This window comes from Zonotrichia leucophrys, chromosome 21, assembly GCF_028769735.1.
Source record: "Zonotrichia leucophrys gambelii isolate GWCS_2022_RI chromosome 21, RI_Zleu_2.0, whole genome shotgun sequence".
In the NCBI taxonomy this organism is placed as follows: Eukaryota; Metazoa; Chordata; class Aves; order Passeriformes; family Passerellidae; genus Zonotrichia; species Zonotrichia leucophrys.
Genome location: NC_088190.1, coordinates 6,822,063 through 6,847,534, shown reverse-complemented (window position 1 = coordinate 6,847,534; position 25,472 = coordinate 6,822,063). Strand labels below are relative to the sequence as shown.

The 25,472-nt window shown below is 49.8% G+C and overlaps 1 protein-coding gene across 1 annotated transcript in view; it reads left to right on the top strand.

Moving 5' to 3' along the window:
* Window positions 1-9,236: 9,236 nt before the first annotated feature.
* Window positions 9,237-25,472, top strand: part of IFFO2 (intermediate filament family orphan 2) — a 64,766-nt gene continuing 48,530 nt past the window's right edge. Inside the window, exon 1 of the mRNA XM_064730919.1 lies at window positions 9,237-9,948. Within this exon, the coding sequence (XP_064586989.1) occupies window positions 9,344-9,948 (605 nt within the window). The 5' untranslated portion in view covers window positions 9,237-9,343. The remainder of the gene's footprint in view (window positions 9,949-25,472) is intronic.

Here is a 25,472-nt window from a genome sequence, read left to right as displayed (position 1 = left end):
GCGGGAGGAACCGCTCCAAAGCGCCGGGACACACGGCAGGGACACCGCGGGGACGGGCGGAGCATCCCCGGGCCGGGGGGAAACCGAGAGCTCCAGGGGAGATGTGTCCATGTCCCTGTGGGTGCTCCAGGTGAGATGTCACCCCTCGGGACAACCCGGTTTGGTGTCCCTGTGTGGTGTCCCAGGTGTAGATGTCGCCCCTCAGGACAACCCTGTGTCCCGTGAATGCTCCTGTGTGTCCTACACAGTGTCCCTGTGGGTGCCCAGGGGTGTGTACCTGGCAGTGTCACTGTGGGTGCTCCAGGTGTGCTGTCCCCACTCAGGACAAACCCTGGTGTCCCTGTGAATGCTCCAGGTGTGCTGTCCCCCCTCGGGACAAATCCCAGTGTCCCTGTGAGTGCCCCAGTGGTGCTGTCCCCTCTCAGGGCAGGTCCCCGTGTCACTGTGGGTGCTCCAGGTGTGCTGTCCCCACTCAGGACAGACCCTGGTGTCCCTGTGAGTGCCCCAGGTAAAATGTCCTGGTGTCCCTGTGAGTGCCCCAGGTGTGCTGTCCCCCTCAGGAGTCCCGTGTCCTGTGTCTCAGATGTCCTGGTGTCTGTGAGTCGGATGTCCCTGCCTGTGGTGCCAGGAGATGTTCCCCAGGACAGACCGGTGTCCTGTGGTGCTCCAGGGATGTCCCACAGAAGGTCTGGTGTCTGTGAGTCTCCCCCTCGGACAATCCCTTTTTGGTGTCCCTTGTGACATGTCCCATGCTGATGTGATGTCCCCTCCCACAGACAGGTCCTGGTGTCCCTGTGAATGCTCCAGGTGCGAGTGGGTCTGTGGGTGCTCGGGTCGCCTTCGGGACAAATCCTCCAAAATAGTGTTGTTGAATATGTCCCTAGCAGACGTGTCCCTGTGGGTGCTCCAGATGTGCTGTCCCCGTGTCCCCTCCCCGGGCCAGCCCCGCTGTCCCTGCCGGGGACAGGAGGGGACAGACGGAGGTGCCGGGGACGCTCGGGCAGCCCCAGCCCCGCATTCCCGATCACGCCCCGATCCCTCACGGCTCCCACCGGGAAGTTTTCCTTCTCCCCGTGTCCTGCAAAACCCGTCAGGCTAAAACCCCAAGCCAGGAACAGAACCAGCCAATGGCTTCTGGAGGAGAGGCTTGGACAGGGAGTTAAAAATAAATCCCAATTCAACTTAGTGATCGGAGCTTTGGGCGCCGCTCAATCCAGCAAAGTTTGGGGTAACAACGAGACAGGAATCATTTATTCTGTTAATTTAAAACCATCCTGCAGCTGAGTTAATCCGTCCATGCTCCTGCAGAACGCGGAGTTGGAGCGTTTGGGGCTGGGCACGCCCGGATCCCGCAGCGCATCCCCGGCCGGTCCCGGAGCCGCTGCCGGAGCGATCCCGCCCGGGGCACCCCCGGGCCGCCTGTCCGGGCCCGTCCCGCATATTTGCCGCGTTACTCAGGGCGGGTGAAGTGTTTGGTTCCTAAGGAAGCAGAGAGCGCTGTCTCCAGGGAAACTGCGGCGCGCCCCGAGCGCGGATGCTCCGCGGCGCCTTCATCCCCTCCTTCATCCCCTCCTTCACCTCCTCCTCCATCCCCTCCGCCCTCCGGGGCTGCACCCGCGGCTTTGTTTGCCAAACACTGACAGCTCTCCATGGAGGAGATCAGCCGGGCCGGGCCGGGCCGGGCCGGTCCCTCCCGCGCATCCCCGGCCCTGGGCTGTGCCGGAGCATCCTCCCTCCTATTGCTGGGTCTGTTTGTGCTGCTGACCCCCACAAACCCCCAAATGCCGGTAAATGAGGGTTTGTGAGTGCAGGAACCAGCATGTTGCCCTGATTTTTTAAGATTTTCTAAGCCTTCTGATATTTACATTCTTGTAACAAACTTTCTCACACATTTTCTGTAAATAACTCATTGTTTTGCATTCTTTTATGGAAGAAGAGAAAGTTGATAGACTGTGATTATCCAGCGTCATTGGAGAGGTGGCACTGTCACCCTCCAATCCACTGTCACTCTTAGAAAACTCTAAATGTTAGAGTCAGAAAATAAACTTCGCTTTTTCTTCACCTTGAGAACAGCAGTGTAAGCTTGTGTTCTTTCGTGTCCTATAGTGACACAGGTACGAACCCGTCCCACTGATTTTTTAATTTTTTCTAAGCCTTCTGATGTTCACATTATTGTAACAAACTTTCTGTAAATAACTCATTGTCTTGCATTCCTTTATAGAAGAGAAAGTTGATAGACTGTTAGTCTGTCCAGTGTCATTGGAGAGGTGGCACTGTCACCCTCCAATCCACTGTCACTTTTAGAAATCTATAAATGTTAGAGTCAGAAAACAAACTTCCCTTTTTTGCCTTGAACAGCGGTGTGTGCACATCGCGTCATTTCGTGTCCTGCAGTGACAATGGCAGGAGGTGCCGGGTTTGGGTTTCGGCAGCGGCTCCTCTGTCCCTGAGCTGCCGGGACAGGGAGGGGACAAAGCCGGGGAGCAAACACGGCCTGGGGAGGAGAAACCTCCTTTAAAGGCAGAAAGGTGCGGGAGGAGGAGAAGCTGCTGCCCTGTGGGACTCATCCCTCCCGCGCACCGCCGGCGGCACAAACGCCTCCGAGCCCGGGTGGGGATCCCGGCACCATCCAAAGGCTCCTGAGCGGCACCGCCCGGGGCTCACCCGGGTCACCCTTCCCGGCCGGTGACACCCGGAGGGCCCGGCCCTGGTGGCACCATCGGGGTTTCGGTGCCGCTGAGTCAGCGCGGAGCTGTGCCCGGCTCTGCCCACCCAGAGCTCCGGGGCTGTGCCCGGCTCTGTGCCCACCCAGAGCTCCGGGGCTGTGCCCGGCTCTGTGCCCGGCTCTGTGCCCAGCTCTGTGCCCACCCAGAGACTCCGGGGCTGTGCCCGGCTCTGTGCCCGGCTCTGTGCCCGGCTCTGTGCCCAGCTCTGTGCCCACCAGAGGCTTCAGGTCTGTGCCCGGCTCTGTGCCCGGCTCTGCCCATCCAGAGCTCCGGGGCTGTGCCCGGCTCTGTGCCCGGCTCTGTGCCCGGCTCTGTGCCCAGCTCTGTGCCCATCCAGAGCTCCGGGGCTGTGCCAGGCTCTGTGCCCGGCTCTGTGCCCACCCAGAGCTCCGGGGCTGTGCCCGGCTCTGTGCCCGGCTCTGTGCCCACCCAGAGCTCCGGGGCTGTGCCCGGCTCTGTGCCCACCCAGAGCTCCGGGGCTGTGCCCAGCTCTGTGCCCGGCTCTGTGCCCGGCTCTGTGCCCACCCAGAGCTCCGGGGCTGTGCCCGGCTCTGTGCCCGGCTCTGCCCATCGTGCCCGGGCACGGCAGGGCAGCTCCTGCCCCCTTCCCACCGGAGCTGCTGGGCTGGGAGAGGCTTTGCTGCCAAAATCCCAACCGGGATGGGACTGATGCCACCCCCTGTGACCGTGTTCACAGAAATCCGAAGATGAGGGAAGAGATGAGGATCTGACTCCATGTTTCAGAAGGCTTGATTTATTATTTTATGATATATATTATATTAAAACTATACTAAAAGAATAGAAGAAAGGATTTCTTCAGAAGGCTGGCTAAGAATAGAAAAAGAAAGAATGATAACAAAAGCTTCTGTCTCGGACAGAGAGTCCGAGCCAGCTGACTGTGATTGGCCATTAATTAGAAACAACCACATGAGACCAATCACAGATGCACCTGTTGCATTCCACAGCAGCAGATAATCAATGTTTACATTTTGTTCCTGAGGCCTCTCAGGAGGAAAAATCCTAAGGAAAGGATTTTTCATGAAAAGATGTCTGTGACAACCCCCTGCTGATTCTCGTGCCCCATCACAGGCTCTGCACTAGAACCCAACCATTTTGGGGTGGGCTGTTAAGGATTCTGGTGCTTTCAGACAAACAAACACCCTGAGAGGTGCGAGGTGAGAGCCCCGGGGGAGCCACCCCAGCCCTGCTGGGTGTCACAGAGCAGCACTGAGGTGGAGCTGATGCCTCAGCATTTCATATATTCATTTGAAATATTCTTTATTATTTGTATCTACAATTTGTAATTTGTACAATAACCCTGCAGTTCTTTAGTGTGTAACTCCAAACCCCACACGCAGTGCCAGCTGCTGTTCTCCCGTTTTGGGCACACACAGCAATTCCTCTCCAGGCCTGGTAATCAAAGACACCTCACTGCCTCAGAATTTCATATATTCTTTATTATTTGTATTTAGAATTTGTAATTTGTAATATAACCTTGCAGTTCTTTAGTGTGTAACTCCAAACCCCACACGCAGTGCCAGCTGCTGTTGGGGCACACACAACAATTCCTCTCCAGGCCTGGTAATCAAAGACACCTCACTGCCTCAGGATTTCATATATTCATTTGATATATTCTTTATTATTTGTATTTAGAATTTGTAATTTGTAATATAACCTTGCAGTTCTTTAGTGTGTAACTCCAAACCCCACACGCAGTGCCAGCTGCTGTTCTCCCGTTTGGGGCAGACACAGCAATTCCTCTCCAATTCCTCAAGGAGCCCTCACTGCCTCAGGCCCCCAGAGATTCAACAAAAGGGAGCAAACCTGGGGTGAATGACTTCATTAGCTGAAGCTGGAATTGGAGGATTAACCCCCAATATGCAAATGGACCAAAGTTATAAAAGTGTGAAAACCCGTGAGTGAGCCGTGGTTCATTTTTGGGTGCGGCCCCTGGGGCTTCCTGAGATGTGCCTGAAACCCCTTCAATAAATAAATAATTTGCTTTGATTTTGTCTGGCTCTGTTTTCAGGCAGTCCCACAGGCCCAGGGAGGGTCAGGGGCTGCAGCCTCACCTGAAGTGAGAAATGAGGAAATGATGAGAAAATCCCGGCCCAGCAGGAGCCCCTGCAGTCACTGAGGGCACTTTGGGGGCCTGGGGAGTTCTGTGGGGGCTGAACCAGAGGAATTTTGCTCGTTTCAGAGGGAAGTTTGTGCAAACTGACACAAACCAACCCTGGTGATGCCACCAGCCCTGGGAGCAGCATCTGTGACACCCTGGGGTGGGTTTGGGTTGCTGTCCTGGTTTGGGGCAAATCTGGGGGAAAACCTCCAAAGGGGCTCCTCTAGAAAAGCAGATTCCAGCAGCCCCTCCTCTGGCTGGTTTGGGAAAAGATTTCCTTGGAGAAAAGTGGAAAAAACCTTTTTATTTAACAGGCAGAGCATTCACCAGCACAAAAAATGGACAACATTAAACTATAGAACCTCTCGGTGCTCTGAAGAGATGGCAAACTCAGAAAGTCCCTCGGTGGGCGTGGGCTGTGGCTCAGCTCGCTCAGTCCCTTATCAGTCCTTTATCAGTCCCTTATCAGTCCCTCCAGGCCCAGGTGGCCACAGCTCCCTGTGCTCTTTGGGGTGCAGAGCAGGTTCAAAATGTCCAAAGAAAAAGAAAAATCACAGTCCAGGGAACTCCTGTGCCTCAGAGAGCTGAAAACCAACTAAAAGCAATGAGAGCTCTGTCCTGCTGTCTGTCTGTCTGTCTGTGCTGCAGACAGCCCAGCCCAGGACAGGGATGTGGGGGAGCAAATGCAGTTTCTGAAAAGCTCTCAGAGCCAGTCTTACAGTGGAAAATTAATTTCTGGGCTAAACAGACAAACGGGGATACAAGTATCATAAAGTCACCCCAGGACACTCGGTTGGACTGGAAAATGGTGATTTTACCAAGGAAAAAATAACTTTCCATGAGTGCCAGGCTAACAGAGCCTCAAAGGATGCAGCCAGCCCCAGGAAAATTCACATTAAAAATCGGAGCCCATTTTTAGAGAGCAGCCCTGAAAACGGTCACCGAGGCTGGGGAGTGCAGGGAGCTGCCACAGGGAAAAGAAAATGAGTGTAAAACAAAAAAAAAAAAAGGGGGCAAAACCAAAAAAAATGAGTGCAAAACCAAATCCAAGGGCCTGGATACCCCAATCCCTGCTCCAGCCTGGGTTTGGGTGGAGCAGCTGGGAGCAAACCCATCAAACAAAGAAACAGAAACCCAAAGAAACAAACAAATGTGTGTTGTTATCATGGGTGGCATCGTCAGGGTGGCCATTCCCACCTCCCCCTGCCAGGGTTAATTAATTAATTAATTAATTAATTAATGTCATTAATTCAGGGGGACCCTGGGGGTGACCGTGGCCGTCCCAGGGAGGGGCTGGAGCTCATTAGGGAAAGGATTAATTGGATTTAATGACATTGGGATGGGTGCTGGTGGATCCAGGGAGCTGCAGGAACCAAACCCTTCATTGCTGGTTTGTGCCCCCTCGGGGGCTTTCCTGCTTCCCCAAGGGAGAAAATGATAAAAAATGAAACCAAAAAATGATAAAAAATGATAAAAAATTATAGGGAAGGAAAAAATGATCAAAAAATTATAAAAAATGCTAAAAAATTAAAGGGAAGGGAAAAATGGTAAAAAATGAAACCAAAACTCATCTGCTGACCACGGGGCTCTGCAATCCCCCAGCTCCTTCCAGCACCACCAGTGAGGTGCCAAACCCAGGGAAATCCATAAAATCCTGCAGGGTTTGGGCTGGAAGGGACCTTGAATTCCATCCCATCCCATTTCCAGGTGGTTCCAAGCCTTGGAATTTCCCAAATCTGGACAAACCCACCCTGGCCAGCGCTGCCCCAAACTCTGCTCCCATTCTGGGCAGTTTGAGCCAATTTTTGCCTTTTCTGGGTGTTTTTGTGGCTCTGCAGGGCGGCCCAGGGCACAGACAAATCCTTCAGGTGCTGCTCTGAGTCACTCCCTTAATGAGGCACCTCCACCCAGCACTTTTATTTTATTTTTTTTTTCCAGGAGGTGCTGGCAAAACACAGGTTAGTGACACATGAAATAACAGGGCCCTTTGAAGAGCCCTGGTTTCGGTGCTGAGCGTGGCTGGAGGTGCTGCTGGAGTTTCAGCAAGTGGGGTTAAATAAATATAAATATAAATATAAATATAAATATAAATATAAATATAAATATAAATATAAATATAAAATGATGCAAATCTATAAACGTGTATTTATATATTAAAATATAAATCTAAATATATATGGTATTTCAAAATATAGAAATATAAAAACAAATTAAAATATTAACATACAAAATAGAAAATGTAAAATATTAAATAAATCTAAATATAAATCTAACTATAAACTAAATAAATATAAATACATTCTAAGTATATATAAGATGTATATGAATCTGAATATATATATAAGTATATAATCTATATATATAATCTATATATAATCTATATATAAATATATAATATAAACCTAAATAGAGATAAGATATATCAAAATATAGAAATCTAAATGCAAAAATTAAAAATTACATATAAAATATAAAAAATTAAACAACAAAATATGAATATATATATTAGATATATTAAAATATAGAAATATAAACATAAATGCAAAAATAATATATAAATATATAAAAATAAAAATATTTTTAAGCTAAATATATATATAAAATATATATATAATATACATATGAATACATAAATATAAATACAACCAGCAAGTCCCACGGTTTTATTTCAGAATTGAGCATTTGGGTGTTCCTGCAGCTTTGCACCATCCTGACAGAGCTGTCCCCGTGTTTCCCTTGCATCACTGCCAGCAGAGCAATGATCACATCATTCAATTAAACAATATCCTTTGATTGCCCAGAGGTCTGGGAGCAACAGTTGGGAAACGTTCATTTAATAACTTAATTATTATAATATCAGCGTTATTTAGCACTTAGGCAGGGCTCTGCTGCGGGATAACAAAACCCAGGGTTTGTAATTGAGTCCGATCTGACCTGACCGTGGGATCACAGGGTTGGAATGGACCTGAAGGATTTTCTGTCCCCAGCCCTGCCATGGATGGGGACAATTCCAACCCCACCCTCCCGCTGCTCCAGGCCCTGCCCAGCCTGCCCTGAGCTGGCACAGCTGGGGCAGCCACGGCTCTGTGTGCCCCTGTGCCAGCTGTGCCACCCCACAGGCTGCCACAGACCCACAATTGCATTGTGCCCAAAATCCACAATTGCATTGTGCCCAATATCCACAATTGCATTGCTGCCCAATATCCAAAATTATATTGCAGCCCAAAATCCAAAATTATATTGGTGCCCAATATCCAAAATTATATTGCTGCCCAAAATCCAAAATTATATTTGCTGCTCAAAATCCACAATTATATTTTGCCCAATATCCACAATTATATTGGTACCCAATATCCACAATTGCGGTGCTGCCCAATATCCACAATGGCGGTGCTGCCCAATATCCACAATTGCATTGCTGCGCAATATTCAAAATTATATTGCTGCCCAAAATCCAAAATTGTATTGCTGCCTGATATCCACAATTATATTGTGCCCAATACCCACAATTACATTCCTGCCCAATATCCACAATTATACTGGTGCCCAATATCCAAAATTGCATTGCTGCCCGATATCCAAAATTATATTGGTGCCCAATACCCACAGTTGTATTGCTGCTTGATATCCACAATTATATTGCTGCCTGATATCCACACTTATATTGGTGCCCAATATCCAAATTGCATTGCTGCCCAATATCCACAATCATATTGGTGCGCAATATCCAACATTATATTTTTGCCTAATATCCACAATTATATTGCTGCCCAATATCCAAAATTGCATTGCTGCCCAATATCCTCAATTGCATTGCTGCCCAATACCCAAAATTTCTCTCCTTCCATTTCTACCCGTTCCCCCCTGTCCGGCCAGCCCAGCTCCCGAGGCAGCTCCTCCTGCGGGCTCCCTCCATCCTTTGCATCCCCCGAGGAGCTGCGGTGTCCCCGCATCCCTTCTCCTCCCCGGGGGGATCATTCATTCTCCAAGGGACATTCCCGCTCTCCCGCCCGGCTCCAGCCCAATGCGGGGACCCCGCGGGATCCCCAAAATTCACCGAACCCGCGGACACGTGGCGGGAGCGGCTGCGGCACCGCGGGGCGGGGCCATGCAAATGAGATGTATTGTAATAATGAGGGGCGTGGTTATGGGACCGTACAGGGATACGGCAACGGGGCGTGGCTATGGAAATGAGACACTGCATATGGAGATACGGGGCGTGGTTATGGAAATGACAGGGTGTATATGGAAATAGGGGGCGTGGTTTAAGGGTATGGGCGGTGCCTCGGCCGCGGCGCGGGCGGTGGAGGCGGGGCCGGTCCCGCCCCGCGCTCCCGCCCAGAGCCCTCAGAGCCCCCGGAGCGCGGCGGCGGCCGCAGAGACAGCGGCGGCACCCGCGCGGCCGCTCCGCACCGCCGGCCCCGTCCATCTCCGCCGGCCCCTCCGCCACCGCCAGCCCGTCCATCACCGCCGGACCCTCCGTCACCGCCCCTCCGCCATGAACTCGCTGCTCTTTGGGGAGATGGCCCGCGCCTTCTCCCCCACCGCCGCCGCCGCCGCCGCCTCCTCCTGCCCGCTGGGCCCCGGCGGCGGCGGCCCCGCGGCGGCCGGGGGGGGCCCGCCGGTGACGGCGGCGCTGCGGAACGACCTGGGCTCCAACATCCACCTGCTCAAGGGGCTGAACGTGCGGTTCCGCTGCTTCCTGGCCAAGGTGCACGAGCTGGAGCGGCGGAACCGGCTGCTGGAGAAGCAGCTGGCGGCCCAGCAGAGCGAGCGTGACCGCCGGCTGCGCTACAAGACCTTCTCCCGGGACCAGGCGGTGCAGACGGACGGCGGGACCCCGCCGCTGGTGCCGCCGCCGGGCCCCGGGCACGGGCCGCTGCCGTCGCCGCCGCACTACGGGCGCCTGCCCGGCACCATCTGGAGCTACACCCAGGTGCGGCGCACCGGCGGCGGCGGCCTGGAGACCGTGCAGGGCCCCGGCGTGTCCTGGGTGCACCCGGACGGCGTCGGGGTGCAGATCGACACCATCACGCCCGAGATCCGCGCCCTCTACAACGTGCTGGCCAAAGTCAAGCGGGAGCGCGACGAGTACAAGAGGAAGTGAGTGATGGGGGATGCGGGCGGTCCGCGCTGCACTGCGGGGAAACGGGGCCAGCCCTCCCCGGGAGCGCCCGGGGACAGCGGGCACCGGCTCCCCCTGCCCGGGGCTCGCTGCGTCCCCGGGGTCCTGGGGGGGGTTTTTCCCCCGGGGGTTTGGGGGTTGAACATCCTTTGATACCCAGAAAACTGTGGGATGCATCCCTGCGGGGATGGAGAGCGTGGATCTTGCAAGGAAAATTGTCAGCTTAACTTAAAAACCAATATATATATATATATGTATACACGTATATATATTTTTTGTTTAGAGGGGAAATAATCCAATATTGCATCGCATAGTTGCTCCTAAATTTAGCTCGCTTTCTTTTTTTTTTTTTTTTTTTGGTCTGATTACTCCAGTAGTCGCCGGTGTGTGCCAGCTCCCTGAAATGAGCTCAGCGCTGCAATATTTGGGTTGCAAATACTGCAGGGCAGGGTTTGCACTCCGAGATGTTGCTCGGAATTGGCCCAAACAAAAGCCTTTGTAAGGCCGGCGGGTCTGGAGGTGTCCCCTGGCCTGTGGATGGGGTGGAATGGTGATGGATGGCGTTCCCTTGCATCGCTGTCTGTGTGGCAGAGATGGAGGCCACAGGGGAAAAAAAAATGTACTTGGGCTTCTGCAGGAGATTCCTGCATTGTGTGCGGAGCTGCTGCCCTTCGGGGCTGCCGTGCGCTCTCCCGGCTGCAGTTTGGGCGGGTTTAGCCTCAAAATGCATTTCCTGCTCTCGGGGCCGGGGTTTTCCCTGCAGAGCCCCCCGGATCCGGCCTCATTTCCCGCATTATTTCCCGGCTCCGTGGCCTGCGGAGCGGGGCCGGGTCCCTGTGCCCGGCTTTGCAGACTGCAGTGAGCTCAGGGCAGCTTTTGTAACAGCCTGGAATCGGCTCTAGGTGAGGTCTCCATCAATGCAATGCAATGGATTTCTTGCACACCTCTGTCCCGTATGCTGCTTCTCCATTGCCTTCCCCCAGACCCTTTTTCTATGTGGCCCTTACACATAGATGTAGTTTTTGTCTAACAACATTTTCAGGCCCTCTAGTTCCTTTTTTGTGACAAATCCAAACAAATTTTCCCCTGTCCCCATTTCCCAGGCCATTCATGCTGTTGTAAACCTCTCGCATCTATCTCCCATTTGACTTCTAGACTGAGGAATCCCATTCAGTCTTAATGTAGAAGCTGCTCTGTATTTAATCATTCCTTTGTCCCTTTTTTATTTGATTTGCAATGCTCCAGCTTGGTTTGTCAGATCAGAACAATATGAAATATCCCAAGACTGATGTGGCTGTGGGTTTGGGCAGGGAGGTGATAACATTTGGACAGGGAGGTGATAACATTTGGACAGGGAGGTGATAACATTTCCTGTGAGGGTTTGGTGCCCCAGTGGGTCCTGGGCCGGTGCCTCGGGTGCTCTGTCCCTGCTGTGGCTGGAGAAAGGAGCTGCTCTCTGTTTTCCAGCCCGCTGCTGTGGTGGCTCGGGCTGGTTTTGGTTTCTGTGGCCGGTCCCGAGGAATGGGAGGAGCAGGGAGCACAAAAAGTGGTGCTGGATGGGGAAAAGGGATCCCACAGCGTGTGGGTTTTGTCACCAAAACTTGGGGCTGCTTCTCCTTTTTCCATGGATGCTTCATTTATTCCTGCTTCTGGGGGAAGAGGAGACTTGTGGGCCTTCAGGTTCAGGTTTACTGCTTTTACTGACTTGTGTAAAGCACATTTTCCCCCCAGTCTTTCTTGCACACTCAAGGGTTGCACAAACCAGATAAATTCAGCAGAGCAAAGGGGAGCCTCAGATCTTATTCCTGCCCTTGGAAGGTGTTTTCCTTGTGGGGAAAACAAAAGTAATTAACAGGAATCAACACGTCCCACCCCACGCTGGTGCTGTTGTGTCTGCAGCGTGGGTTGGATGGGTGCTCGTTTCTCTGGAGCTGGTTCTGTGACCTTCAGTCCCACAGGGACAGCACACCCTTGGTTTGGGGGGTTTGGTTTTTTCCTCAGGGCTTTGAGGTGCCTTGGGGGAGCTCAGGGAGCAGGACTGAGCTGGGACAATTCCTCCTGGGCTCCCTGCTCGGGGTGCTGCAGGGCTGGGCTGCCCTGGCCCCTCTCTGTGTGTGTGTGTGCACTAAATGCCCTCTCTGGGGTTCCCTCACCCTGCTGGGATCCCTTGGGTGCTCTGGCTTTATTTAGGGAGCCCAAAGAGCTCCCGGTGGGACAGGAGGAGCCTTGTGCCTGTCTGGGGTTTATGGAGAGCTGGGCACCAGCACAGGCTCCCAGCCCAGGTGTGTGAGCAGGGAAAGGAAGGAAGGAAAAAGAAATGGAAAGAAAAGGAAAAGAACTTCTTATTGCTCAGTCTGAGAGCCAGCAGAGCCCCCAGCCTCTGTGGAGCAGCCAGGCCTTGCCACCTCAGCCAGCAGCCCCCAGCCCATAGCCACACACCCTTAAGCAGATATTGATAATTCCATTTATCTCCTGGGACAAAGGAGGCTTTTCCCCCTTTCCAGGGTGGCCGCTTGGCCCAGGGGGTTGTGGCCACCAAAGGTTTGTGGTTTGAAGTGTTTGGCTGTGAGGAGAAGCCAGGCAGGGATCAGAGGGACACCAGGGCAGTGCTGGGTGTGCAGGCTCACCTGGGATGTCTCACATGTCCCACCTGGGAGCTGGTGCAACCCAGAGGGGAAATAATCCCTTTTGTTTCCTTTCTTTTAAAGGAAAAGCAGCCTTGCTGCTGTAAAACCACAGTGGGACATCATCCAGGATGTTCCTGCCAATGGAATTGTGCCTGTGCAGTTTGTGGGATTAGCAATGGCTTCATTTGGAGGAAATTTGGTTCATTTCTTTGTTCTGTTCCCTCAAATAATTTTCCTTGGACGTTGTAACACAACAAACTGGAGCTCTGAGAGGGCACAGTCAGTCGAGCACACTGATCATATTTTACCCTGGCTTTTGTTTGTGTTTGAGGCAAAATGAGGAACCCAGCAGATATTTCAGTCCAAAACTGCTTTTTCTTTTTTCTCCAGGTGATGAAATTTTACTCAAATGATGTATAAATTTGAGTAAATTTGCACATTTGCACAAAGTAGAAAATTTGCACATTTTCTACTCATTGTGCTGCCTTAATCTCTTATTTTTTTTTAGCAATGATCATGATTTTACACAAGACTATGACTTAAGTGAAGGAGTCAACAACTGGAGGAGTTTTAGAGGGGCAATGAAGTTAAATTAATATTCTTTATTTTTTTTTTCCAGCTATGCTTGCATTTAGAAGAGCTTTTGGATATAGATCTGACTCCCAGTCAGATAATTTGTAAATTTTACCTCTTTGTTACCCTTTTAGCAGGAAAAAGCAAAATTGTGTTTCTGCAAGATTGCACTTTTGCAGTCAAGGCAGCTCAATAAAAAAACATTTTCAGGGACAGCTAATTGAAAACAGAGCAGAGTCACATTTTGAAATTTAAAACACTGAGGTGAAATGATTTTTTTTTCTAGACAGAATACTAATACTAATAATAAAAATGATAATAATAATAAAAATAATCAGCTGTGGTGCTTCAGGTGCTCGGCGGTGAGCCCGAGCAGGGCTGGGATCCAGGCTCTGTATCCCTGGGTTTGGGGTTGGTCCCCTCAGGTTATTCAGGAGAAAATTCTGTTTTTATCTTTATCTGCCTTTGGGGGAGCAGCTGGGGCGAGCCCAGCCCTGGCCGGGCTCCTTTGGGGATCTTTGTCCCCATTTGGGGACACTCGGGAGCCTCAGCAGCCCCGGGGCACCGCAGGGAGGGCCTGGGGAGAGTGAGTGGGATTTTCCCCTAATTAATTAATTATTGTTAATCACTGACCGAGGGGGCTCTGCCGTGACACATGCAAGGTGTGGCAGTGATGGCCCAGCTCCCCAGGCTGAACTGTCACCGTCCCGAGATCCTGGGGGAGCCGGCACAGCCCTGAGAGAGCGCGGGGACAGCGGCGGTGACAGGGACAGTGGTGATGGTGCTGTGATGGGGACAGTGCAGGTGTGACAGGGACAGTGGTGATGGTGCTGTGATGGGGACAGTGCAGGTGTGACAGTGACAATGGTGATGGTGACAGTGCAGGTGTGACAGGGACAATGGTGATGGTGCTGTGATGGGGACAGTGCAGGTGTGACAGTGACAGTGGTGATGGTGCTGTGATGGGGACAGTGCAGGTGTGACAGGGACAGTGGTGATGGTGCTGTGATGGGGACAGTGCAGGTGTGACAGGGACAGTGGTGATGGTGCTGTGATGGTGACAGTGCAGGTGTGACAGGGACAGTGGTGATGGTGTTGTGCTGGTGGTGATGGTGCTGAGACAGTGACAGTGGTGGTGCTGCTGTGACAGCAGCAGTACAGGTGTGACAGTGACGGTACTGCTGTGATGGTGACAGCGGTGGTGAAGCTGTGACAGTGGCAGTGCAGATGTCACAGTGATGGTACTGCTGTGATGGTGACAGTGGCAGTGCAGCTGTGACAGTGGTGGTGACAGCAGCAGTACAGGTGTGACCGTGACAGTACTGCTGTAATGGTGGCAGTGGCAGTACAGGTGTGACATTGACAGTATTGCTGTAATGTGACCGTGTGCAGTGCAGGATGTGACAGTGTGATGACAGCCCCATGCAGATGTCCCAGTGATGTAGTGCGTGAGCGGACAGTGGCAGTGCAGCGTGACAGGTGGTGGTGACAGGGGCAGTGAGGTGTGACCGGTGACAGATGCTGTAATGGTGGCAGTGGCAGTACAGGTGTGACAGTACTGCAGTAATGGTGACGGTGGCAGTGCAGCTGTGACAGTGGTGGTGACAGCAGCAGTGCAGGTGTGACAGTGACGGTACTGCTGTGATGGTGACAGCGGCGGTGCAGCTGTGGCAGCAGCTGTGCTGCTGTGACAGTGACAATGGCAATGTCCCTGTGAGAGTGGCGGTGCAGGTGTGACAGTGGTATGGTAGTACCTGTGCTTGGGCAATGACAGTGCAGGTGTGACAGTGACAGTACTGTTGTGAAAGTGGCAGTGCCCCTGTGACAGAGGCAGTGACAATGACAGTACTGCTGTGACAGTGAGAGTGGCTGTGCAGGTGTGACAATGACAGTGCCCCTGTGACAGTGGCAGTGACAGTGCAGGTGTAACAGTGGCAGTGCCCCAGTGCCAGTGCAGGTGTGACAGTGCCCCAGTGGAGTGATGCAGTCTGCTATGACAGTGACAGTGCCCCAGTGGCAGTGACAGTGCAGGTGTGACAGTGACAGTGCCCCTGTGCCAGTGGCAGTGACAGTACTGCTATGACAGTGGCAGTAGCCCAATGGCAGTGTCCCTGTGCAGTGGAGGGCCAGGTGTGATACAGTGCCCCAGTGGCAGTACAGGTGTGACATGGCAGTGCCCCAGTGGCAGTGCAGGTGTGACAGTGCCCCAGTGACAGTGACAGTACTGCTATGACAGTGGCAGTACCCCAATGACAGTGTCCCTGTGCCAGTGGCAGTGTCCCTGTGCCAGTGGCAGTGTCCCTGCGTGTGGCCAGCCCAGCTGCCTGCAGCCGTTCCCTCCTTTGGTGGCTGTCCCCATGCCCAGCCCAGCCCACATTTGTACATTTCTGGTTCCACCATTCCCCGTAATTGCTGCAGATATTGAGTCTGCCAGATGTTGCTTGTCTTTCCCAGCACGGGCTTAGCTGGCACTCAGAGCTGAACTGGAAATAATTGTTTTACCTCAGGATGGTATTTCACTGGCAAGATTAATAAAGTCCACTTGGAAAAGAGATTATCTTAAATTTGCTGCAGCTGGGAAGGACAAAGATTATCATTGTCAAAGGCAGCGCGCGTCAAAACTCACTGCAGCTTGTTTTTTTTTAGAGAGGGGGAACTTAATAAAAATGTGCTTAAGATAAGCCCTGGAGGAATGTCTGAGAACTTTTAAGGCTAAAATATCAGCAGTAACAAGATGCAAATGTTCTGCATAGAGCCAATCAAAAACAAATAATTTTTTCATCCCCCTGGAGGGATGTGAGCAGCGTGGCAGACCTGTCCCTGCCTCGATTGGTCACAGGGCTGGCAGGAGCAATCTCTGTGCAAAGCCACCTCTTTAATTCTGCTATTGCTGCTTTTCTTGTTCTGTTTTAGAGGGATAATTATTTTTCAATGTGGCTTTTCACAGAAATTCCGGATTTTCCACCGCTTCCAGAGTAGTGGAAAATCCCTGGTCTGGGGGATTTTTGGCTGCCTCTTACAAGATGTGAAGTTTGATATTAAATGCTGGCTCTGCTGAAACCTGAGACTCGGGCTTGAAAAGCCCCTTTTTCCCTGGCCTGGGAGAACATCAGTTTTCCTTGTGGAGAAAGGATAAAATTGCCTGATGTGAAAAACCCTTGGCTGTGTGGCACAAATATCCAGTTGTAATTGCTGGGTGGAAAGTGGCTCTGCTTGGAGCTGTGCAAGTGAAGCCCCATAAGAGTAAAATTTCCTTAAATAATTCCATCTTTTATTCTAAAATGCTGCTGCAGAGACACACATTTAGGCTACACATGGTATCTCTCACAAATCTCAGGTTTATTTCTTTTTTTCAAGCTGGAAACTGGGATTTCTGGGCTGGAGGGATGCAGGAGAAGGTTTGTGGGGAGGGTGTTTCTCTTTGATCCTGATTTTTCCACACTGGGATTGGGGCTGTGCTTGGAAAATTTAATAGACAAAGAAACCTCTGTGTGTGCCTTCTGCTGGTTTGTGATGGGAGGGCTGAGTGTGTTATGAGTGACTTGGAGGAGCTGCTGTTGTTCTGAACTTTGTCTTTAAATTAGAATTAACATAATGAGTTTGTAGATGAACTCAGCGAGGAGAAAAATCCACCCCCCTCCCTCGTGTTGTGGTTGGAGTTTTAAATGAAAAAACTTCTCCTTGTTTCTCAAGCAGCTTCCCCTGCTGCAGGAGAACCACAGGACTGTGTGTGTGTATTTAGAATTTACCTTTTGATTCCTGCTGTGACTCACTCTGGGCTTTCTGAAGGCAATAAAACCTCAGATTTCAGCTCAGCTCTGAGGGAGCAAACCCCTCACACAGCTCAGATTCTAAACCCAAAGAATCTCCCCAGGTGCTGCAATGTGGGCTGGGGTGGAGGCAAACACAGGCACTAGTGATACCCAGTGAATTCCAGCTTTTCTCCTGGGGCTTTGGGGCAGAGATGCCTCTGGAGTGCTGGATTTGGGGCCAGGGAGGGCTCTGAGCCTCCTCAGCTCAGCAGCTGCTGTTTTGTGGCTCAGCCTTTGTGCTGCTGCTCTGCCAGCCCTCAGCTTGGTTTCCTGCATCTGCTTTTCTCTGGCTAAATTTACTTTTTTTTTTTTTTTTCTGTGCTAGAAATACTCACAGGATGTTGTGTTTTGGTCCTGCAGGGGCCCTGTGGGTCCTTTCTAGCTTGGGATATTCTGATTCTAAATCACCATCTTGGTGTTTAAACCCAGCTCCTTTAAACCCAGCCTTTTAAACCCATCCTTTTAAACCCAGCCCTTTTAAAATCATCTCTTTTAAAACCAGCTCTTTTTTGTGTGTGTGGTTGTATGAGAAAGGAAGAGATTTCTTCCAGGTTTTTTTTTGAAGTTTAAAAGCTTTCACAGTGTCTGTGTGTGCATTGTTCAGAGTGGCTGAAACTCCTGCACAGCCTTGTGACCTGTTCCTATTAAAAATTACCTTGCTCCAAGAAGCCTGGAGGGATTAGTGAGAAGTGATAATAAAAGGCAATAAATGATAAGAAATGGCATGAGACTGGGTGGGGGAACAGGGAAATAATGGAATAATGGTGGTTTGGGGTGGAAGAGCCCTTAAAATCCCATTCCAAACCCTGTGCCATGGCAGGGACACGTCCCTCTGTGCCAGCCCTGTCCAGCCTGGCCCTGGGCACTGCCAGGGATCCAGGGCAGCCACAGCTGAGTTTGTTTTTCTCACATTTCTAACCTTGAACCTCCCTCTCTTACATCTGAAGGGAAGCAATTTGCCTCCACTTTGTGATAAATTTGGAATAAGGGACAAAAATATGATTGTAGTAGGGCAATAGCCTGGGCACACTGAGAGCTTCTTGAATTTCAAATTTATTGTCAAAAATGCCTTAATTTGGGTCAGGCTCTTCTCCCAGGGAGCACTGAGAGGAAACAGCCTTGTGTGGCACCAGCAGAGGTTTGGATTGGGTAGAGGGAAAATTTCCTCATGGAAAATTCAGAAATGGTGTGGATGTGGCACTGGGGATGTTGTGGGTGCCTGCTGATGCTGAAGGGGCCGTGTGGGGTGGGGGGATCTGGTTTTGATGCCAGAGAAATCAAGAACTTGTCTGGTGTTTCCTAAGCCCTGGTGTCACCTTGTCCAGGGGCTCTTCTGGTCCTGGATCATCAGATTATCAGATTATCAGATTATCCTGATTATCAGATCATCCTGCTTCAAATTAAACCTGGATTTTTCCAGGTGATTTGCCTGACTTCAGGAAACTTAGGAAAGGTTCCCTGACACTCTGCAGAGCTGTGGCAGCTGGGGCACACACACATTTTTACGAGCACTGAATTACCAAGCTGCTGTGTTTGGAAAATTACAAACGTTAAAAATTTTTTATTTTCAGGGAACTTGGGAAAGGTTCCCTGACATTGTCCAGTGCTGTGGCACACACACACACATTTTTACCACCACAGCATTGCGAAGGTGCTGTGTTTGGAAAATTACAAATGTTAAAATTTTTAATTTTCAGGGAACTTCAGAAAGGTTTCCTGACATTCTGCAGAGCTGTGGCAGCTGGGGCACACACACGTTTTTACCACCACAACATTACCAAGGTGTTGTGTTTAAAAATTTTTAACATTTTTAATTTTCCAATTTTCAGGGAACTTGGGAAAGGTTCCCTGACATTCTGCAGAGCTGTGGCAGCTGGGGCACACACACACATCTTTACCAGCAGTGCATTACCACAGTGCTGTGTTTGGAAAATTAAAAATATGAAAAATTTTTAATTTTCAGGAAAGTTGGGAAAGGTTCCCTGACATTCTGCAGAGCTGTGGCAGCTGGGGCACACACACACATTTTACCAGCAGTGCATTACCACAGTGCTGTGTTTGGAAAATTAAAAATGTGAAAAATGGAATCCTCAGCCGTGGCTTTGAGGGGAGGCTGTCCCGTGTCCCTGCTCCCTGTGCAGGGTGACATCAGCTGTGGCTCTGTGCTGCAGGAGGGCAGGCTGGCACAGAACGGAGCTCTGTGCCCGCTAACGAAGTGCCCAGCTCGTTAGGGAGCCAGGCCGGGCTGCAATCCCAGCAGAGTCCCTGCAGCCCTTTGTCCTGCATGCAGCCCTGCTCCGTGTGACTCCCCGTGCCCCACTTCCCCAAACCTGGCTCCTCTGGGACTCACCCGATCCCCTCAGCTCGTTGTGCTGCTCCTTCCCGCTGGGGACACCTTCAGGGGTCCCTGTTGTGGCTTTTCCTGCCTGGGAGCAGCACCATTCCTTGCTCTGAGGTGGGATTGCCCTGTGTGTGATCAGAGCCTTGCGTTTAATCCTCAATGTGCTGCTCATTTCAGGGGGTTTGTTGTGAATTTGCACTGAAATCCAGTCAGAAACAAGGCTTGGTGTTCCAGCCTGCACCTCAGCTCCGTGTAACTTCCCAAATCTCTTGGTTCGGTGGGCAAACAACTTAAAATTTCCCACTCTTCAGGGTTTGGTGAGCTTCATCCAGAGCTGTGGGGTTTCCCTTTGGGGGTTTCCCTTTGTGGGGTTCTCTCTGTGGGGTTCTCTCTGTGGGGTTCTCTCTGTGGGGTTCTCTCTGTGGGGTTCTCTCTGTGGGGTCTCCCTTTGGGGTCTCTCTCTGGGGTTTCTCTCTGTGGGGTTTCCCTCTGGGGTTTCCCTTTGGGGGTTTCTCTCTGGGGTTTCTCTCTGGGATCTCCCTTTGGGGTTTTTCTCTGGGGTTTCTCTCTCTGGGGTTTCTCTCTCTGGGGTCTCCATTTGGGGTCTCCCTTTGGGCTTTCTCTCTGGGGTCTCTCTCTGGGATCTCTCTCTGGGGTTTCTCTCTCTGGGGTTTCTCTCTCTGGGGTTTCTCTCTCTGGGGTTTCTCTCTTTGGGGTCTCTCTCTGGGCTTTCTCTCTGGGCTTTCTCTCTGGGGTCTCTCTCTGGGGTTTCCCTTTGGGGGTTTCTCTCTGGGATCTCCCTTTGGGGTTTCTCTCTCTGGGGTTTCTCTCTCTGGGTCTCTCTCTGGGGTCTCCCTTTGGGCTTTCTCTCTGGGCTTTCTCTCTGGGGTCTCTCTCTGGGGTTTCTCTTTGGTGCTTTGGGCCCTCAGGGGTGCCTGGCTTTGTTGGCTGTGTGTGCACAGACATCAGAGCTGGAAAAGCTGACAGCTCCACGATCCTGGACTAAAAAGAGGAGGAATTAACTCTCTGCTCTTCATGTGGGCAAGGGGAGTTGGTAATTTGCAGTGGCTCACTCAGGGAATGCTGAAGGAAGTGATGATTTCCAGCATCCCCCTTCCCTTCAGTGCAGTGACTCAGGCTGGGAGCTGAGATCAAAGGGACCCTGCCCCAGGACTGGTTCCAGATCTGGGGTTCCACTGCAGGAGTCTCTGCCTGTGCATTCTTACAGGTAAAATCTGTCTCTGAGGGGAGAAAATACAACCGTGCCATTTTTATTTATTTTTTGTAAATGGAGCTCCCTCTGCCACAGAGCACAGAGTGGAATTGAGCAGGCCCATGGCAGATCAGGCACAGAACGTGACCCTGCCCAGTCACATCTGGCTAAAGAGAAAACCAGGCTCTGGTGGAAATTCACTGAATTCCATACATTGGCAGGGGGGCATTAATGTTGAATTGCAATGGGGATATTTTAATGTCAAGATTTAATATTTCAAACAGCTGCTGTCATTAAAACTGCTACAAGAAATCCCCCCTCTCACAGGCAGAAGAGAAATCTTCATTTCCTTCTCTTCCATATGCTGAAGAGAATATTTTCCCAACTCTTTTATCCAATGTTTCCCCCAAATGTCTATGCCAAAATCACCTCACTTTTGGCCCTTTCTGCATTTTTCATTTATTTAATTATTTATTTATTTTTTTCCCCTCTCTTTTTTACTATTTTATTTCAAGAAAGGGAGCAATGGGGATACTTAAATATCAATATTAATATTAAAACAGCTTGTCATAAACGTACACGAATCCCCTCGCAGCAAGAAAATTTCATTCCTTCTCTTCCAGCTGAAGGATATTCCAACTTTATCAATTCCAAATGTCTACAGAACACCACCATTGGCTCTTCGCATTCATATTATTATTTAATTATTCCTCTTTATATTATTTCAAGAAAGACAAGGGGATACTTAAATACTATAAATCAGCTCGTCATTAATGCTACAAAAACCCTCTCAAGCAGAAGAATCTTTATTTCCCTCTCCTCTATATGCTGAAGCATTGGGCAGTCTGGAATATTTTCCTAACTCTTTTATCAAATTTTTCCCTCAAATGACTATGCCAGAATCACCTCACCTTTGGCTCTTTCTGCATTTTTTATTTATTTATTTATTTATTTATTTTCAAATTTTTCCCCTCTCTTTTTTATTATTTTATTTCAAGAAAGGGAGCAATGGGGATACTTAAATATCAATATTAAATATTTCAAACAGCTGCTGTCATTAAAACTGCTACAAAAAAATCCCCCCCTCACAGGCAGAAGAGAAATCTTCATTTCCTTCTCTTCCATATGCTGAAGAGAATATTTTCCCAACTCTTTTATCAAATGTTTCCCTCAAATGTCTATGCCAGAATCACCTCACCATTGGCTCTTTCTGCAATCTTTATTTATTTATTTTACCTTTTTTTTTATACTTTTCATTTTTTTTTATTTTTAAATTTTCCCCCTTTCTTTTTTTTAATTATTCTGTTTCAAGAAAGGCAGAAATATGGAGTGCAGAGCAGTTAAAAAATTCCCTAATGCCCTGGCAAATGTGTTGCTGCTAATCTGTATTCCCCCTGGCACAGAGCTGGCAGCAGGAGAGCAGCTTTCCCTTCCCTTCCCTGTCCCTGTCCCTGTGCAGGGACAAAGTCACCCTGGGAACGCTGTCCCACACGCAGCCTCCCCTGGGGCAGCACTGAGAAATCTCAAATAAACCCCTTTCCTTTGTTATTGCATCGAGGATGGGTGAATTTGATAACTAAAAAAACAAATAAAAGTGATTTAGGAAGTCTCAGAAGGTGAAGCGTTGAGTTTATTAGAAACCACACATTCTTTTATAGATAGCTATGATAAAAGTGAATTTGGTTGGTCTTTAATCACTACTTTTTATATTATTGCTTAATTAGGAGCAACACCCTTCTTGTAAATATCTTAAAATTAACAAACACACTGCCTGTGGGGTCTCTCTTTGGGGTCTCTCTTTGGGGTTTCTCTCTGGGATTTCTCTCTGGGGTTTCTCTATGGGGTTTCTCTTTTTATATTATTGGGGTTTTTTTTATATTATTGCTTAATTAGGAGCAACACCCTTCTTGTAAATATCTTAAAATTAACAAACACACTGCCTGTGGGGTCTCTCTTTGGGGTCTCTCTTTGGGGTCTCTTTTGGGGTTTCCCTTTGGGGTCTCTCTTTGGGGTCTCTCTTTGGGGTCTCTTTTTGGGGTCTCTCTTTGGGGTCTCTCTTTGGGGGTCTCTCTTTGGGGTTTCTCTTTGGGATCCTCTTTGGGGGTCTCCTTTGGGGTTCCTTTTGGGGTCTCTCTCTGGGGTCTCCCTTTGGGGTTTCCCTTAGGGCCAGGGGATCCCTCTCTCAGTGCATGTCCAATGCACGCAGGCTCTTCCCTGCTCCCTTTTGGTGGCTGAAAAAAGGAATTCAGTGTTTTCCCCCTTATTATTTAACGGAGGGGAGGGTGGGAGCCTGGTGTGGAGCAGCACTGAGCTGCTCTGGGTTTGTCTCAGCCCTCCCCTGTTTCCAAAGGCAGAGCCTTTTCCTTTGCCCAGCCTTCAGTGGAGCATTCATTCCAGTTTGTTCTTTCTTTCTCCTGTGAAATTCATTCCAGTGTTTTCTCTTGAATCTTCATTTGCTCTTTCTCCTGTGAATTCATTCAGTTCCTCTCCCTGTCAATCCAGAGAGCCGGCGCTGCTGTGGGCAGGGATGGATTCCCCGGGGGGGCTGTGCTTTGCTTTGGGGGGTGGGTCCGTGACTCAGCTCCTGTAATTGTGGGGCAGGGGAATGAGGTCACCGCCTCCCTCACTCCCTGCAGCCCTGCTACAGTGGGAGAGCTGGGATTGTTCATCCTGGAGAAGCTCTGCCCTGACCTAATTGTGGCCTTTCCGTGCCCGAGGGAGCTGCAGGAAGTGTGGAGAGGGATTGTTTACAAGGGATGGAGGGGCAGGACAGGAAATGGTTTTAAACAAAGAGAGGACAGTTTAGATGGGATTTTGGGCAGGAATCCTTCCCTGTGAGTGCCCACAGCAGCTGGGGCTGCCCCTGGATCCCTGGCAGTGCCCAAGGCCAGGCTGGAGCACCCTGGGACAGGGGAGGTGTCTCTGCCATGGCAGGGGTGGCACTGGATCAGCTTTAAGCTCCCAGTCTGGTTTTCCATGAAAACCAAGTCTGAACTGGAACTCTGCTGCTGCCCATCCCTTCCCCTCTACAAACACCCCAGGGCTGCCCCTGCCCTGGCTGTTTATGTCCCCCTGTGCTAAAAATTCAAGCACTGAACAGCTCCAGTTGTTGGAGATCTGTGCAACTGGGGCAGCAAAAGCACCTGGTTTGTTTGTGTGAGTTGGAGATTGTTCTGCCTTTATGTAAATATTTAAAAATGCCTCATCTTGAATTTTATACCCATGCTGTCACCTTTATTCATATGCTTCCCTCTCAATGGCAGAGTGCTGTGGATTAATGGCAATTCTGGAGTGCCCATGATTTACTGGAAGCCCTGGAGGTGATGAGGGCAGCCTGGGCAGGGGCACATTCTGTGCCTGGGTGGGTGTTCAGGTGCCACTGCAGCCCCAGGAACACTTTGTTTCTTACCTTGTGTTAACATTTGTGTTGTTACCATTGTGGCACTGCATATTAAATGTCTTTACCTTTGTGAAGGCAGTAAAACTCTTTAAATAAAGATATTGGAGTGGATCTATAGGAGCTCTGCACTAGGGAGCTCCTGGGTGTTCCTCAAGGCCATGGGAGCCCTTGAAGAGCAGTTTATTTCTCACTCTCTGTTAACATTTGTGTTGTTACAATTGTGGCACTGCACATTAAATGTCTGTACCTTTGTGAGGGCAGTAGAACTCTTTAAATGCAGATTTAAAACTCTTTAAATGCAACTCTTCCCATGCAGATGTGGGGATGGATCTGTAGGAGCTGTGCAGGGGTGCTGGGTGTTCCTCAAGGCCATGGGAGCCCTTGAAGAACAGTTTATTTCTTACCTTCTGTTAACATTTGTGTTGTTCCAATTGTGGCACTGCACATTAAATGTTTTTACCTTTGTGAAGGCAGTAAAACTCTTTAAATAAAGATATGGGGATGGATCTATAGGAGCTCTGCACTATAGAGCTCCTGGGTGTTCCTCAAGGCTGTGGGAGCCCTTGAAGATCAGTTTATTTCCCACCCTCTGTTAACATTTGTGTTGTTCCAATTGTGGCACTGCACATTAAATATCTTTACCAAAACACTTTAAATAAATATATGGGAATGGATCTATAGGAGCTCTGCACTATAGAGCTCCTGGGTGTTCCTCAAGGCCATGGGAGCCCTTGAAGATCAGTTTATTTCTCACCCTCTGTTAACATTTGTGTTGTTACAATTGTGGCACAGCACATTAAATGTTTTTACCTTTGTGAAGGCAGTAAAACTCTTTAAATAAAGATATGGGGATGGATCTATAGGAGCTCTGCACTATAGAGCTCCTGGGTGTTCCTCAAGGCCATGGGAGCCCTCGATGAACAGTTCATTTCTTACCTTGTGTTAACATTTGTGTTGTTACAGTCTTGGCACTGCACAGAAAATATGTTTACATTTTCAAAGGTAATCAAGCTCTTCAAATGCAGATAAGGGAATGGATCCACAGGAGCACTCTTGGGAGTGTTGTGTGTTCCTCAAGTGTCTTCGGAGCCCTTGAAGAGCTTTTTATTTCTTCCCTTGGTTAATCCTCATGTTCTTACAGCCCTGACACTGCACATGAAAGCTACCCTTCAATATATTTCCATTTTCAAAGGCAATAAAACTCTGGGAATGCAGATAATGGATCCATAGGAGCTCTGTAGGAGTGCTGTGCATTCCCTCCAGTGGCAGCGGAGCCCTTGAAGAAAAGTTTATTTCTTTTGAGGTCAGAACCTCCACAATGCACATAAAAGCTGCACTTAAATATATTTACTTTTCCAAAGGTCATAAAGCTCTTCACACAGAGATAATGCATGTGTAGGGCAGTGTTGGGGGCTTTGCTGTGCCCTAGGTGTGTATTCCTGTGCTCCTGACTCCTGGGAGCAGATAAGCTTTATCTCATTGTTTTCTTTGTTCTGTAGTAGGTTCAGTACAAGTATTTAGGGCTGGGACAGAGAT